General features: G+C 39.1%; 1 protein-coding gene across 1 annotated transcript in view; it reads right to left on the bottom strand.

Annotated features, from left to right (window-relative positions):
- Positions 1-16,298, bottom strand: part of LOC149224089 (Tryptophan/tyrosine permease) — a 359,744-nt gene that overhangs the window by 171,948 nt on the left and 171,498 nt on the right. Inside the window, exons 6-7 of the mRNA XM_089388076.1 lie at positions 5,582-5,638; positions 5,361-5,430 (exon numbers count right to left, since the gene is read on the bottom strand). Of these exons, the coding sequence (XP_089244202.1) occupies positions 5,361-5,430; positions 5,582-5,638 (127 nt within the window). The remainder of the gene's footprint in view (positions 1-5,360; positions 5,431-5,581; positions 5,639-16,298) is intronic.

The following is a 16,298-nucleotide window of genomic DNA, read 5'->3' on the forward strand; positions in this document are numbered from 1 at the left end:
AAGAACTGGATCAAATTGAGAAGAACGACACTTGGGAATTGGTTCCACGACCAAAGGATAAAAATGTTATCGGAAGTAAATGGGTCTTCAAAAACAAATTGAATGAGGACAGACAGGTTACCAAGAATAAAGCAAGATTAATCTGCAAAGGATATGCACAAGTTGAAGGAATTGATTTTGAAGAAACATTTGCTCTCGTTGCCAGAATGGAAGCTATCAGGATGTTTCTCGCTTATGCATGCTTGAGAAAAATCAAGGTCTACCAAATGGATGTTAAGTCAACCTTTCTAAATGGTGAATTGGAAGAATAATTTTACATTGAACAACCTGAACGTTTTCTACTCTCTGACAAGGAGGACTACATCTGCAGATTACAAAAGGCACTATATGGTCTCAAGAAATCTCCTAGGGCTTGGTATGCTCGTCTTGATGGATATCTACATCAACAAGGATTCAAGAAAGGAAGCGCTGACAGCAATCTCTATGTGAAAGTGGATCAAGATAACCTAACGATTATTGAGGTATATGTGGATGATATAATCTTTGGAAGCAATGATGAGATTAAGTAAAAACTTTGCCACAAAGATGCAAAGTGAGTTTGAAATGACTCTACTTGGCGAGCTGACATAGTTTTTAGGGCTTCAGATATCTCAGTAGGATAAAGGAATATTTATATATCAAACCAAGTACATCAAGGAAATGCTCAAGAAATTCAAGATGGAAGATTGCAAGCATGTCCTTACCCCAATGGTAACAGGTTGCAAGTTAAGCTTAGAAGATTCGTCAAAGGATGTGGACCAGAGGTTGTATAGATCTATGATTGGTAGTCTTCTATATGTGACAGCCTCTCGGCCAGATGTAATGCAAGTAGTTGGACAAGTAGCAAGATTCCAAGCAGCACCAAAAGAATCTCATATTATTGCCGTCAAAAGAATTATTCGATATCTTAAGGGCACAGCGGAATATGGTTTATGGTATCGCAAAGGAAACGATCTAGTTATCCAAGCTTATATAGGTCCAAATTGGGCAGGAAGTGTTGATGATCGTAAGAGTACCAGTGGAGCAACATTCTATCTAGGTGGTTGCCTTGTTTCATGGTTAAGTAAAAAGCAGTCTTCAATCTCGTTATCCACAGCGGAAGCAGAATATATCGCGGCAACAGCTTGTTGTACTCAAGTTCTCTGGATGAATCCATCTTCTGCGATAACACCAATGTCATCAGTATTTGTAAGAACCCTGTGATGCATTCCAAAACAAAGCACATTCCAATCAAATATCATTTCGTTAGAGAGCAGGTCGCCGAAAAGAATATCAAGCTTGAATATGTTGGCACAAAGAAACAAATTGTTGACATCTTTACTAAACCATTACCTCGTGAAGCATTTGAGTATCTTCACCAAAAGCTTGGGATTCTCCCAAGTTCTCATTAGACTCTTTCTCTTATCTAAGTAGAAAGGGGGAATGGAGGTGTGTACAGGTCTGTAGGATGACAATTTGTCAAGGGGAGTTACCCTTTGCCATTGATGACAAAGGGGGAGAGAAGGTAGTAGGAAGAGGTGTCATGATCACAAGGGGAGTACTTGTGTTGCCATCAATGCCAAAGGGGGAGATTGCTGATCAATGGTTGTCATTGATGTCAACCCAAGCAGCACCAGGGGCTTACCTGATCTTGCATGGAATTTTGACTTGACAACTCATCCTATTTGAGTCAAAAAAATTTTAGATGGATTCTACTCGTCGAGATGTTTCTGTTGATATATGGTACGCCTCCGAGTTCTTCACGGTTTGAGAGTTATTTGCGTTTTTAGTCAGAAACCCCCATTAGTGGGCTAAAACCCCAAGGGTAGAGACATGACACCTTATTCGCCAACGGTTGTCAATAGATGACATGGATTCTCACCGTAATCTCACCTCATATAAGTTGAATAAATTGAAAATCCAAAGATAGTAAACCAATCTTTGACTTCACACTCCGGTAGGACCATATGCACTAAGCCAACCATTGATTTCATATTTCTTGTGGAATTAAAAATATTTAACACAAATATTAAATAAAGTTTTTTTATTAATTAAGAGTGAATGTACATCAAATTAAGTTCAAAAAGGGTAGTGATTTTTCCTTTATTCGCAAGGAAGCAATATAGGAGAAACCCTTCCAACGTTCATGAACCCCTTCCAATGTTTATACGAGAAAACCATTTGATATAACTTAATGTGTGATGTTTATGAATTAAAATAAGAACTTCAATGAATAACCAAAAGAATTTAACCTCCAAGAGACTATTAAAACAATTTATCCTTCTCCAACGTATAACAATGAAGCCCCTCTTTAATCCATTGATATGCCTATAAATGAACAATCAAAATGGCTCTCAACATATATGTGAAAAACGAATAATCTTGAAGGAAGATCTCTGAAATTACTCGGCCCCTGTGCAGAAGCGTTGCATCAAACGAAAGGGTTAGAGAAGTTAGGGTTTCGTTGTATTTTTGGGCTTTCTTTTGTTTGATTGGGCAGACCTCTTTTGCAGCGTATGACTTATATTGCAGCGTGGAAATTTCTGGGCACATAAAGCACTGGCAGCGTGAGGGTTTCCTAGGCCCTGTGGCAGCATGTCATTTCTGAGGTCCTCTGAGGCCTAGTTTGTGGCAAAACGTGGAGTTGAAATGAGCCAGCGGAGAGTTATCTAGGGCTGAGTTTACAAAGACTCTTTGGGATCCGAAGTTAGTTATGTCTTAAGCCAGTGTTATTGGGCAGGAGGCTGAGGTCAAGAGGACAAATTAGGATTGTGTTTGAAGGTTCGTTGGGTTGATTTGAGGGAGGCCGAGAGCTGGAGTTGTTTCCATGGCAGTGTTAAGGTGACAAGGCTCCAAGGGGCAGTGTGGCATAAGGAGGAACAATATTGTCATATCACTTTATTGCAAGCAGTGCCACCATTTGGAATCCTTGATCATCAAAAGAAATTAGTGCGAAGTTGTTTAAGCTCAAAAAACCAAATTGTTACATTGGAAAGGTCGATGTGTCTTAAAGATATACATACATGTTCAGTACTTGATTGAAGCTGATATTCATCAAGGTTACAAACAATATTCATACACAACAGCTTGATGCAATAATACCTACATGGCAGTAAACGTTGTTGAAAGATACAGCCACAATTGTCACCTATACAAGCATTCAAGGATCACTGCAGCAAGCAAGGACCACACATCAACAAGGGTAAGTCTGCTACAGCAAGGTATGTCCATTCAGTGTTTATATTTTGAATTTTGAATTTCTCTCTGACAAATGTTTTGCAGGACAGTGTAAGTATTTTGTTTGTGTATTGGTTTGGGTCTTGTTTGTTAATGCATGTGCAGGAAGGAGGACACTCTAGGACAAATTGGACACATACTAGAAGAACGTGCAGTGCTAAGATACCATCATGTGAAGCAAGCACAACAGTACATCAGTGGCTGCAAGTGATCCAAGAAGCAGTGTCAAGCGTCAGGTCTTATCAAGAGTCATTATTGTAAAGGATCATCATTGTAAAAGAGTCATCATTGAAAGAGTCATTATTGTAAAAAAGTCAATTTGCCTAGAGTTGAAGAGGCATTGTTGGGAGGTATAGGAGTCATTGTTGGATGACGTCATGGTTGAGTTGCAAGTCATAGTGTGATTGGGTTTTTGGTCAAGTACAAGTAAATCATTGTAAATCATATTGTATCCTGGATCATTGTCCTTGTTACGGAAATTCACACTCTTGTCTCATTTCTGGTCATTATAGGGTGGCAGGGAGGTACTAGGCTGGTGCATGAAGTCACCTACAGGTTGGAATCTGTGAACACTTCAAGGTGGTAGGTTGGTCTAGGGTGTTGGGGCATCCTTTCAATTGACTACTGAAGAAACCAGGGCATAGGGGCGTCCTTCCAGTGGGAGCTGGAGAAGAATGATTTTCTAGAATTCTAGGAAGTTGTAAATTTCATTTCGGTTGGGGCTGAAGATTAAAGAATTTATTAGAAAAGCGTTGGGTGGTTTTTGACCCGGAAGGGGTTTTCCACCTAAAATTATTGTGCCTATTGTGTTTTATTGTTTACTGTTGTTACTGGATAAACATTAATAATAATTAAAGATTAACTAATGCTCTGAAAATATTTAAAAGTGCTAACTGCTAAGAAACATTGATTCACGCCCCGCCTCCCCTCCCTGCTCTTAGTATTTCCAACAACATACACTAATGAAGGCAATGCAAAAATCCTTGGAACATAGCTTGGCATTCTCATCAAGTAGATCTTCAAGAACAAGTATGAATCAGATGGCTCACTCGACAAGCACAAAGAAAGGCTCGTGGCAAAAGGATTTGCACGGAAAAAAAGTATTAATTATGAGAAGACTTTTCCCCCACTACAAAATGGGCCACCCTCTATACTCTATTTGTCTTGGCAACACTGAATGGATGGAAAGTTCATCAAATAGATGTGAAGACTGCTTTCTTGAATGGAGACTTGAAAAAGAATGCCTTCAAGTCTCAAACAAAAGGTTTTATTGCAACAGGACAAGAACAGAAAGTATGTAAACTCGTTAAATGATAAGTCTATTGAATTCTGAATGGGACATGAAATTTTACTTTCCCCATATGAAGTCCAATGAGGCTGGAACCACTCTCAACCATCCTGAAACAATTAATGGTAGTGTTAAAAATTTAAGTTATTCTCCTGTATCTTACCTTTCTTATCTTTTCTATCCTTTAACTTTTACGTTAATAATTTAATATTGCCATTAATTATGAAGGTCACAAACTCCTCAAAGCTCAATCCCCCGTCTTTGTTTTGCCTTTAAGGATTGTTGGAAAAAAAATCATGATCAGTGAGGGGGCTGCCCAAGCAACTCCCTTTTAGAGGGAGGGGGTCATGCCTCCTCCTAGGGGATGCATCCCCGTCAAACACCAGTTCTAGTTCTCTGCATCCATTGATCTTTGTTGTCTATGGATGTTCTGGTATCAGAATATGAAGAAATTCCTCTAAAAAGGCCAAGTCGAACCACCTCAATAGAACCATATTCAATCCAATCTGAAATCAATCTGCTCCAACCAGCTAGGGGAAGGAAAAGAAAATCAAATATAATATAGGCTACCCTCATTTCTATTTATACCCTTTTCAGAGAGCAACAAACATGTGCAGGCTGACCTTAATGGAAGTATAACAAGTGATCAGTTTTTAGTCAACAAGTATAATTGAACTACAGCTTTTAGTAATCGTGAAATCCATAAATGTCCATAAAAGAAGACACAATTTACCTCTTTTTGATCTAAAAGAAACAGTAGAACATTAGTGACAAGATAGAATTCTTTCAGAAATGAGAGGAAGAGAAAGAGAGGTACCACAAGAGCCGCAAATGAAATTAGGATTCCAAATACCAAGAACCCATTGATGGCACCAATGGTTCGCTGGCTACACCAATATACATATCAAAAATTAAGAGTTTGCCTCTTTCTTTCAAAATTACACAAAGGAAAATCATATTTCAGTTTTATGAATGCTTCTTTATTTAATGAGCATCTATATTATACGCACATCTTGCTGAAAAGTCATATTATCTTACCTTCCCCAGTAGCATATCCCTCCAAATATTGATGAAAATATGATGGCACTTTCCCATCTGAAAGAGTGAAAGAGGCATCTTCTTCAGTGAACAAAAAATATGTTTTCTCAACTTCTTTGAAATCACCAAAACTTATCTTTTTATAATGTATATGATTAAACAATACTTCTAGATAACTGTAATATTGTAAATATTTCTCTGCTTCAGGATAGTGCTGCAAATCACCAGTCCTTTGTCACCTAACCCACAAAAATGCAAAAAATTGGTTGTTTCCAAAAGACTTTTCACAAAATTGCCTGTGTGAACATCACTTTTTCTTAGCATCGCTACTGCCATGATGCCAGCTGATCTGTCACAATTATCTGTTCTGGTTAACTAAGTTATTGTCATCCTGAAAACAAGACCAAAGTAGAAGTGTAGGTTGATAATGCCAGTTACAGACAAACAAGCTAGTTATCAACTAAGTTGTTTCCCAGTGTTGTGTTTACTCCTATTTTATCTCATATTGGATAACAAAAGGTATTTTTCGATTTGAAAACTTCGGAAAGACAAGGTCATTTGTTTGAACTTTGTACAACAGGAAAAATTCCCATATGGAAACCCACGTGCACAAAAGTACAGGTCGACTTTAGAGAGAAATTGGACACCCTTGGAAGCATATAAATACAAGTCAAGTGACCCTCATTTGAACATCATCATCAAGCATCTTCTTCTCTCTTCTTTGTTTTGGCTCGCACAGCACTGAGGTTGGTTCGCGAATTTGGTTTGTATAGGTTCGAAATTGCAAGGTCCAAGCTCGCACGTGTGGATTAGGTTTTTTGATCTGGGGCTGCAGGGTTGGAATATGGAAATCTCGGCTGTAGCCGCACACATGACAAGGTTCTCCCCGAGGTTGGAGCACTGCAGCTGCACACATGGTCACTAGCTTTGTGCGGTTGTGACCTAGGGTTTTGATAACAGTTAACCGTAGATGTTGACCATTGACCGCGGGCTGGAAAACTCTGATATGAAGCAGATATGTTTATTGGGCTCATCTCTCAAATATTGTTTGGTTGGTTTTGCTAGATAATCTTGTGATTGGTGAACTGGAACATTGAACTCTCTTTGCTGAACTTTTTATGACAATCTAATAGAAAGAAGAATTTGAAAGGGTTTTTCCCTGGTCTTTGACCAAATCCTTGTGTCTCTTGTTATTGTTCTTGTTTGTCTATTGTTCACTGCATTTATTGTTCTATCTACAATTGTTATTAATCATTGGAAGATTAAATTGTGTTTAAAAGATTGCTAATTGAAGATAAGAATTGGGCTAAAGTGATTATAACAACATAGAACAACAAAAAATTAACATGGTTTCAAAGCTAAGGTGAAGTCAAGTTGAAGGAGACAAGAAACAAGAGAAATCATCTTTGAAAGAAGGTGTAGGAGATTATTTGACCTCTTACTTCAAGGATAATTAGAAGCTTGGTGACTCATCTAACTTTGTTGCTTGGAAGATCGGGTTGGAAGTTATCTTAGATGACAATGATGTAGTGGAATACGTACAAGGAAAGGTACCTCAGCCTCCAACGAAGGCTTCTGCTACTATCAAGTCCAAGTACAAGAAAGATGACCTCAAAGAAAATTCTCATTGATGGTTGACAAGACCATTTACTTGTTTATGTTGGTAAGTTGAAGAGTTCTAAAGATATTTATGATAAGTTGGTTGGGATGTATCAAGTCAACAATTTGAATCATATCCTCTCCTTGAAGAATAAGCTCAAGGAATTGAAAATGAATAAGGGAGAGTCTGTGCAATCCTATATCATGAGGGTATCTCAACTAAGGGATCAACTACAAATTTGGTGAGACTATATCTGATAGAGAGTTGGTGATGATCACTCTTCAAGGTCTTCCTCCTATTTGGGAAACCTTCATTACTACTATAAGCAACAACAATAGACTCCCAACATTTGATGAGCTCGTTGGACAATGCACTCAAGAGGAAACTAGGATGATTGCCCAGGGAAGGATTCAAAAGCATGAAGAAGGAGAGCCCTTTGCATTTGTTACTCAAGACAAGAGGAAGAAAGGTAAAGGGAGACCATCCAATCCAAGAAAGTTATCTCCCGAATCAAAAGACTCCAAGAGAAGATTTAGAAAAGATAAACCTCAAATTGAATGCTTCAACTGCCACAAGTATGATCACTATACCCGAGACTGTCCAAGAAAGAGAGAAGCTCCAAGATATCAACAGCACATGTTTCGTTGTTGTCCAGTGCACCCTCTGCAGTTCAACCATGAACTGACTAAGAGAGTTTACTGCAAATGATATATTTGGCCTAATATTGAGCAAATACATAAGAGAGCCAATCAACCCTCTTCGGTTCAAACATGAACTGACTAAGAGAGTTTATTGCAAATGATATATTTGGCCTAATATTGAGCAAATACATAAGAGAGCCAATCAACTGGTTGTACAATGTGTGAAAATTTCAAATCTGCAATCATATTGTAGCAACTAGAAATTATTCTTCTGATTGTTTATTAATTTAACAATTTATTTGCTACGGTAAATACTAAATAAATCACACTGCAACCTTCACAAATAAAACTGCGGAAATAATAGTGTTGGAAACTGAGAAAATACTAGCACACACACAATAATTAACACAGTTATTTTTGGACAAATTTCCCCAGAAAAACCCAACTTGGGAAAACCAGTGCAACAGATGAGGGTTTTATTATTATGAAATAGTGAAAGTCAGAGTACAATCTATGGATGCCCAACTGGCAATCCAATCAGCAAGTATCTGACAGAAATAATTAGAGAGAAAATTCTCTCACCCCACTAGCAATCCCAGCACTAGCTTCTCTAGAAAAATTGGCCTCTCAAACCCCAGCGTAGGCCCTCTGCACAGCCCCTGCGTTGCCTTTCACACATGTGGCTCGAATCTGCCTTTGAACAAGTCGTTTAGCTTGTCTCTGTAGCTGGAAGTGACTCTCCAACCCTTTGGAATACTTTCCCGGCCTCTGGAAGTTGAATAGACTTTATCCCAGCTAAATCGAACTACTCTGCCTCAGCTACTACACAATCCTTGCGTTGCTTCTGCGTGGATGACTTCTATCACTTATTGTTGCCTCTCTGCATATGGAAAACTTCCTTCGGATCACCCCCTCTACCCCTCACTATCTTTGTTTCCTCACTAAAGCTCGAACTCTCCAGCAAATGACTACTGCTACTCTGAAAAATTGAATTCTCCAAGTGACTGGTGTATTCTCCATCACCACATCGATCCCTTCTTATATCTTCCTGTTGGGACTCCAATGGCCAATATTAAATTTTAATCGATGGCTCAAATTATTTCTGGATCAATCTGTGTGAGTTTCTAGACTATTCTCACCTTGACTTAATTAATTCTAATTAATTAACCAGTTTTCCTAAGTTTAGACTTAGGAAACATTAAAAAATGGGATAATAATCTAATTAGGTAATCTTTAGGTGGAATTTCTAAAAACAACTTCTGGGTTTTGGAGATCTCATGCATTCAAGCCTCTCGACCAAATTTCATGGCTAGAACACATCTGATGCTACAAACACTAACACTCCCTCTTGTTGACCACTACGTGTCAACTTCCCAGCAGTACACCCCCTTTTTTCGCAAAAAAGGGATAGCGCTTGATCGACATGTCCGTGCCATTCGACAGTCATCGACAGCTTGATCAATTTATGTTGTAAACCCAGTCTGCATGTGTGAATTGTAAATAATCTTAGCAGATATAAGTCATGTATGTAAATTGCCTAGGTGGACCTAATTTCCTAGTGATAATCTACGTTCCGGAAGGTTTTTTGTCTCACCGATCTATGATCGGCAGAGTTTTCCTTCAGCCTAACCCCAAAGCCGGAATGGATTTTGTCATTAGAATCTTAGGAGAATCCTAGTGTGTTAATCTACTAGATTATAGTTGTGTCGCAAAACTGGGTGGTTTATGAGGGTCTATGTCAAATGGGCTTTCCCCCTTGAGATGTAAAATTGTAAAAGTCATGATGTAAAGTGTCTTGAGGGTTAGAAAATGTTTTTAATCCCCTCATAAGTCCTAGGTCCTAGGTCCTAGGTGATTTTTCCAAAGGCTAAGTTCGAAGATCCATTTAAAAATAAATTAAAAAAATTAAAAAATTGAAAAATAAATAAATAAATAAAAATAAAAATAATAAAATAAAGTAAAAACTTAAAAAATAATAAAATAATAATATTTTGAGTAAATAAATGCAGAATTTCAATTTTTTAATGCATTAAAAATTCAACGGATGAGATTAAGAGATATCTTGATCCTCATCGACGGTCGAGATCATTTTGGCATGGATCACTCGAACTAGCTGTTGAGAATTTTTCCTTTAAATAGGGTGCTAGGGGTCATTTGAGATGAGATTTTGATCTGAGAGTCTGGTGCTAAAGAAAGATCTCTTGTAGTCATTTTTTGTGCAATAAAGAAGACTTTGGGGTTAAAAATCTTGCTAGTGTTACTCTTCTGAAAATGTTGTAAGATTGTTCTATTTTTTTCTGCATAATTTTATTTTCAGTCATTGATGATAGCTTAATGAAGATTGATCTAGGCACAGGTACCTTGTCTTGTCTTTGGGGTTTGAATAATAGTTTAGATCCTGAAATATAGGGGTAGGCATCTCCATTTGATCGAGGTTTCACTATTGTTTTCTCCTTCTATATTAATGGTTGATTTCAAGCTATGCAGGAAATCCTTTTTTCAGATTATCGGGCGTTAGGGGAAGTTTTCGGCTGAACCAGCCAACTCCCGGGTTGTGTTTTCTGAAAGAGCCCAGCCAGTTCTTGATCCCGGGCTTATCATTCGAAATATTTTTTATGAATGCACGCAGGGTTTTCTGAAGCGTTTTACATTAAAATTAAATTCTGATAATATTACTGTGATTATTGATAAATCTGGCTTCTTAAGAGCTTTCAGTTTGTAAACACTGTAAATTCTTTTGATGGGTTTAGGGTTTTCAGTTTTGTTTTATGTACATATCATTTCTAGGTGTTTGGTTTTTGCAGGTTGTAGGTACAGATTTTGAAAAATTTTCAATATTTCTATCAGGCAATCTGAAGCAGGAAGGGTTTTAAATTTTAATTAAGTTTCTGGACTACGGTTTCAGTTTCTATGCTGCTCAGGGCTTCATTTTTATTGCAGGAAAAATTTTCGAATTTTTTTTTAAGGAGGCTGGGTAAAGTTCCTCACGCAGCTCCTCATTCTCACGCAGTCACATCCCTCAACGCTGCCCACAGTCTCCAATTGCTCAGCTCCTTAGCTTACCTCCCTCACCTCTCACGCTGTCTCTTTATCCTCCACACCTGCAGCAAACCACATCATCAGACCCTTATTCCTTCGCTCTTCGTCCATCCTGCCATCGTTGCCTCAGTTTTCTCCTATTCACGCTGCCTTCACACTGTCAAACGCAGCTCAATCAACAACTTTTTCCGCAGCTGCAGTTCTTCACGCTTTTCTCATTAAGCTACATTTCTGCCCTCCGCACCTGCATATTGCTTGCATCCGACCTACTCCCGTGGCTCCTTTCTCTCACAAATTTCTTTATTTTATTTCTGCGCCTCCATCCTTATCCATATCCGCTACAAATTTTCATCCTACGTCAAAATTACCCCCGCTGCTTCAGTTGTTGAAGAGCTCCACGCACCTGCAAAACACGTTGAAACTCCTCATCAGCTCCGTCTTTCCCTCACGCACCTTACGCCAACTGCAGAAAATCACGTTTTTTACATACACGGGCTTATGTAAACGATTCAAAGTTTTTTGGGCGCTGGATCAGCGTGCATCTGTCCGTCGGACCACCTGCAAGTTGATTCCTCCCGCGTGCTTCAAGTCCTTCCATGCTGTTGCTACATGCATCTGTCCGCCGTTAAAAAAAACCTGTAAAACAAAACATATACGGGCCAGTGTTTTATTTCATTGCGTTGGATGGTAAGGTGACGTTAGTTTAGGTTTGAAAGTGCATTTAAGCTTTATTTAGGTTTTGTTTAAGTTTACGCATTAGGCTATTTTGATTTAGTTATAAATTTATTTTTTAGGTTAGAGCTTTAAACTTAGATTTAGTTTGATTTTTATAATTTTAGACTAGATTTTAGTTTTATTAAAGTTTTGTTTTTAGATCTTAATTTTAGTTTTATTAATCATAAAAAATCATAAAAAATTTAAAATCATAAAAATTATAAAAAATTAAAAAGAGTCTTTTTTTAGTTTTGATTATTTTTTAGTTTTAGATTTAATCCTTATTTTAGATTTAGATTTAGGTTCTCAGTTATTTTGCTTTTTCATTTAAATAAATAAAAAAATAAAAATCTAGAAAAAGTTTAAAAACTAAAAAGAAATTAAATTTGGATTTTCATTTTTTTTTATAAAAAAAAATAAAAAAATAAATAACTAAAAATGTTTCTTTTAGTTTAGTTTTATATAGATTTTTTTGATTTAGTATTTAATTTTCTTTGAAAAATATAAAAATATTTTGGGAAATTTTCAGTCTTGGCTCGGGAATTTTTAGGTTTCATCTTTTATGCTGAGGCTAAAATTTTGATGTGGGAATTAATGTTTAATATGATTTAATGTTCATCTGAAGATTAACTGCATAAATGTGATCTCTGGTTAATATTTTACGTGATTGTTTAAAGCACTTTATCTTTCGAAATTTTAATTGCTGGAGTATCATTAAGCCATTAAGCATTTATTGATTATCTCGCACGTGGTAAAAGTTAATCTTTGTTGTTTGAGGGTAAAACGATTGTTAATGAGTTCATATCTTTGCAGCATTTGATAAATGATCGTTTAATCAGGCACTTGTCCATTATCTTCTAAATCATTTTAGTGCTTGTTCTTTCGTGTCTCCCAACTCAACTGGTCCATAGTTGGTCATTCATTTTCCCACAGGGTCTACCCCCCTTAGCCGCAGGAGACAGGCTTAAACGGAGAGATCGGGGATCAAGGTGACAGCCCCCGGTCTGAGCGTTGTCGTGACAATCTGTATGACAACACCTCTCAACAAGGATTGTGTTCTCTCTAGTGTTGCACATCCTGCCACAACACCTTGTCTCTTTATCACCTCCCGTCATGTTGTTGATGTCTAGCTACACTGCCCACCAACCACTGTGTAACTTTGATGCTCCATCTGTGTTGTTGATGACACTTCCATACTGCTGCCAACGACCCCTCTGCACTGCAACCACCTCTCATTTGTTGTTGTTGCAACCGCAACTACTGCAACTAAGAAGCATCAAAAATACTTAATCATCTGTGTTCAGTGTGATGCATATGTATCTAGAGTCTCAAACTGCTACTAGCATCTGCACTGTCACTGAAGACTTTGCTTTACTGCCAACTCTGCACTGAGCCACCTACTCTCTTGTTAACACTGCACTCTGCTCCTCAACATTTGACTACTACTAGTCTGCATCTGTCACTCTAGTATTGAATGCATCAATTGCCACTGACCCATCCCGCTATTGAATATTATGGGCCCCCTGTAGCCAAGTAATGATCCATGAGGTGGACTGCTCAAGGACCCTGCCCAATCTCTATAGCTCCCTGGGGCTACAACACCAAGTTACCGCACCTCACTCTTGGAGGTATGGCTGTCATCATCTCGAAGTCTTCCTCCAACCTGGAGGACAATTTGTCGATCTCGACTGATGCTACCTGTTGGTCCTGCTTCTCTTGCTTGTCCTTCTTATTGAGACGACACTGAGTACTATAATGGCCAAGCTCGGCCAAGCTCGCCACACCTGAATCACTTGACCTTTGGCAGGTCTTTCTTCTTCTTCTTTTGCTACCCCTGCCCCTTATTGGGACCCTTCGATGCAAGGGCCACATTCTCCTCTTCCTTCTAACTCTTCATGGTCTTGGTGCTACTACCACTGATGGTGCTCTTTACTAGAGCTCGCCTCAATTCCTCCTGTAGCAGATCAGCCCACATCCTGTCCCAACCAAGCAAAGTGTCGCTGCCCAATATACTTTGGACAAACACTTTCCATTCATCTGAGACACTATATACTATATAGTTCCATTCGTACAAGCTGTGTAGGTTGGGTCACCTCCCTAATGGCTGTTAGTTGATCTCTGACCTACTAAATCAAGTGAGGAAGGGGTCTATACCTTCACCCTTCTGCATCTTGATGGTTCTTAACTTCTCTTGGAGAAACATCTTCCACTGCTTGGAAGAACTTTGGTATAGCGTAGAGAGAGCTACCCATGTTTTCGTGGCAGTATTCTTGCCAGAAATATTCGAGAATATGTGATCTCGTACTCCGTCCAAAATCATTCTCTTCGCCTTCGCCATTTCCTTCCTATACTCCTTTAGCTAAACTGCATCCTGGCGAACTGCTACCACATTGTCCACGTAGGCATTCAGGCCATATTCATCTAGAAAGAAAGACATCCTAGCCTTCCAGATGACATGGTTGGAGGTGTTGATTTGTGTAGCTTGGGAAGTACTCCAAGCCCTAGGGTTCAGGGTTTGGAGGACAAAGTGCCACAAGGGCAACTTGTCGGCTTGGAACCTAAGTATGGGGTTTTGAAACCCAATCGTGTTTTGAGGCAAACCCATGATGCATTCACGGCATGTGATGGATGAGGATGATAGTACTCAGTAAGACGATTCCAACGCATCAAAAATCGTCCAAATCCGAGTTGTCGTTTGGGAGAAATTTAATTTTTAACTTGACATAATTATTATTGGATTTTTTTCAAGTAGGCCGACTTGAAGTAAAATCCAAAAGACATGTCTCTTCATCTGATTCGTTGCAGGAATTAAAGGCTATATATTGAGGATGAATTGGAGTCATTATATCATCCAAGATTGGGCAATATACCTCTGAAATTACAGGAAGCCTAACCTGCAGCAAGGAGAGCCTAAGGACAGCGTGGAAGAGGGCAAAAAGGACAGTGTACTTCTGTTATTGGGCCGCAGGAGCTGTACGGACAGCATGGCACAACTGAAGGGTTGTTTGGCTTGCGTTAAGGGCTGGAAGCTGGGCAAATTAGGCCGCAGCACTAAGGGTACATAACAACGAAGTTTGGTGATTATTTTAGGGCACAAACAAGTTGTAGTGGAGGCTGACGTGCAGAAAAGGAGGACGTTGTTCCATACAGAAATTGCAATTGTTTTATGGTGGTATGTGAGCCAGTTGAAGGTGGAGAAAGGTGTTGTGTGGTAGGCCGCAGGCCATACCACAACAACAGATTGCGTGGAAGCCTTTTAAGGGTTGGTCTTAAGCCCTTTCTCACAGCGTAAAGGAGAAGAGTCTCTCCAGCCTAGACCGCAATCATTTGGAGGTTGCTTGCTAATTTGCGTGAAGGGTTGAGGGCTGGAAAGTTTTCCCTAACCAGAATTGCAGCATTCAACAGTGCAGCGTGGTGTAGTAGCAGCATTTGTGAGGTGTATTGGGTCATAGTTTGGTGACCGGATTGGATCAGTTTGAGGAGAAGCTTGTGCGAGCCAATTGAGAGGCGAGATTGGGTAATCGTGAAGCCTTCATTGGTGCAGATTCCGCAATGACAGTATTGAGTGCCATAGGATTGTTGGAGGGCAGCGTGTTGGCTACCCAAAGTAGCCCTAGACGAGCTATCTTGAAGGAAGAAGAGCAACTGAAGGTTGGGTGAAGATCGGTGCCAAAGTGCAACACTTTGATGGACGAAAGTTTTTGCTAGCCTAGCAGTTTGGAGCTTAGTAATTGGCCAACCCAGAGAGCAGTTGATGTGCCCGTGTTCATTGTAGTAGACGTGACTTGCAGCAATGATAGGAGGCAACCCTCCTAGATTCTCGATGTGTAGTGGCCTTGATGGACTAAGGCACTACTAGTGAGCAATATGAGTGCGACGACCGACAGGACAAGATACGACATAGAAGTGTTGCAACCAAGTTTGTCATTGTATCTTGTAACCATAGACTATTGTACTTATCATATTTGGATTAATATAACGAAGATTGGGATTCTACATTATCGTACAATTTTGTTTAAAACTGTGTATATTGTGCATATGTGATTTACTGCTTTATATTTCCGCTGTGCAAAGTAGTTTATGGTTGAGATTCTTGGTTTGGTAGCGTCAGTGATTTTAAGACTCTAACCTAGACCCAAGGTCATGGACATTCAACAAGAGGCTCCCTCCAACCTATCTTGATCTCTAAGCCCTATCGTGGTGATCACAAAAGTTGTCGAAAGCTCCCTCATTCCCTCTGCTCAGTTGCTTCTCTGCTATACGCACTCCCTTCTGGAGTGAGAGAATTTTCACTCAGCTACTGCCAATCTGCTGCCGGAAAATCAGATTTCTTGGCTAGGAACCCTATGAGAGAAATTTTCTCTCTGCTATGTGTGCTTTTCTCTTCCACCCGACGCAAATTCTACAACTGTAAACTGCTGCAAAAACTGTCTGCGTCCAACCATGGAATCTGCTCAATGAAAATCTGAGTTGTCGCTGCTCCCTCTTCCTGTTGGAATCACTCAATATGGAAAGTCGAACTTTTTTGCCACTCTACACTGAAAAATCGAACTTCCCCAAGCATGGAACAGAAAACTGATACACAGTAGTGTAACTAAATGTAGTCTTGTTTAAGTAGTAAATGTATTAGTGATAAAATATGGATTGGTGATTACAATTCTTCGTGGCAGTGTGCCTATATAGGCATTGACAGGCCACGAAGATAGAAGGTCACATCTTTTGA

Source organism: Pinus tabuliformis, chromosome Q (assembly GCF_031772625.1).
Source record: "Pinus tabuliformis cultivar Carrire ecotype Pingquan chromosome Q, CPIR1, whole genome shotgun sequence".
In the NCBI taxonomy this organism is placed as follows: domain Eukaryota; kingdom Viridiplantae; phylum Streptophyta; class Pinopsida; order Pinales; family Pinaceae; genus Pinus; species Pinus tabuliformis.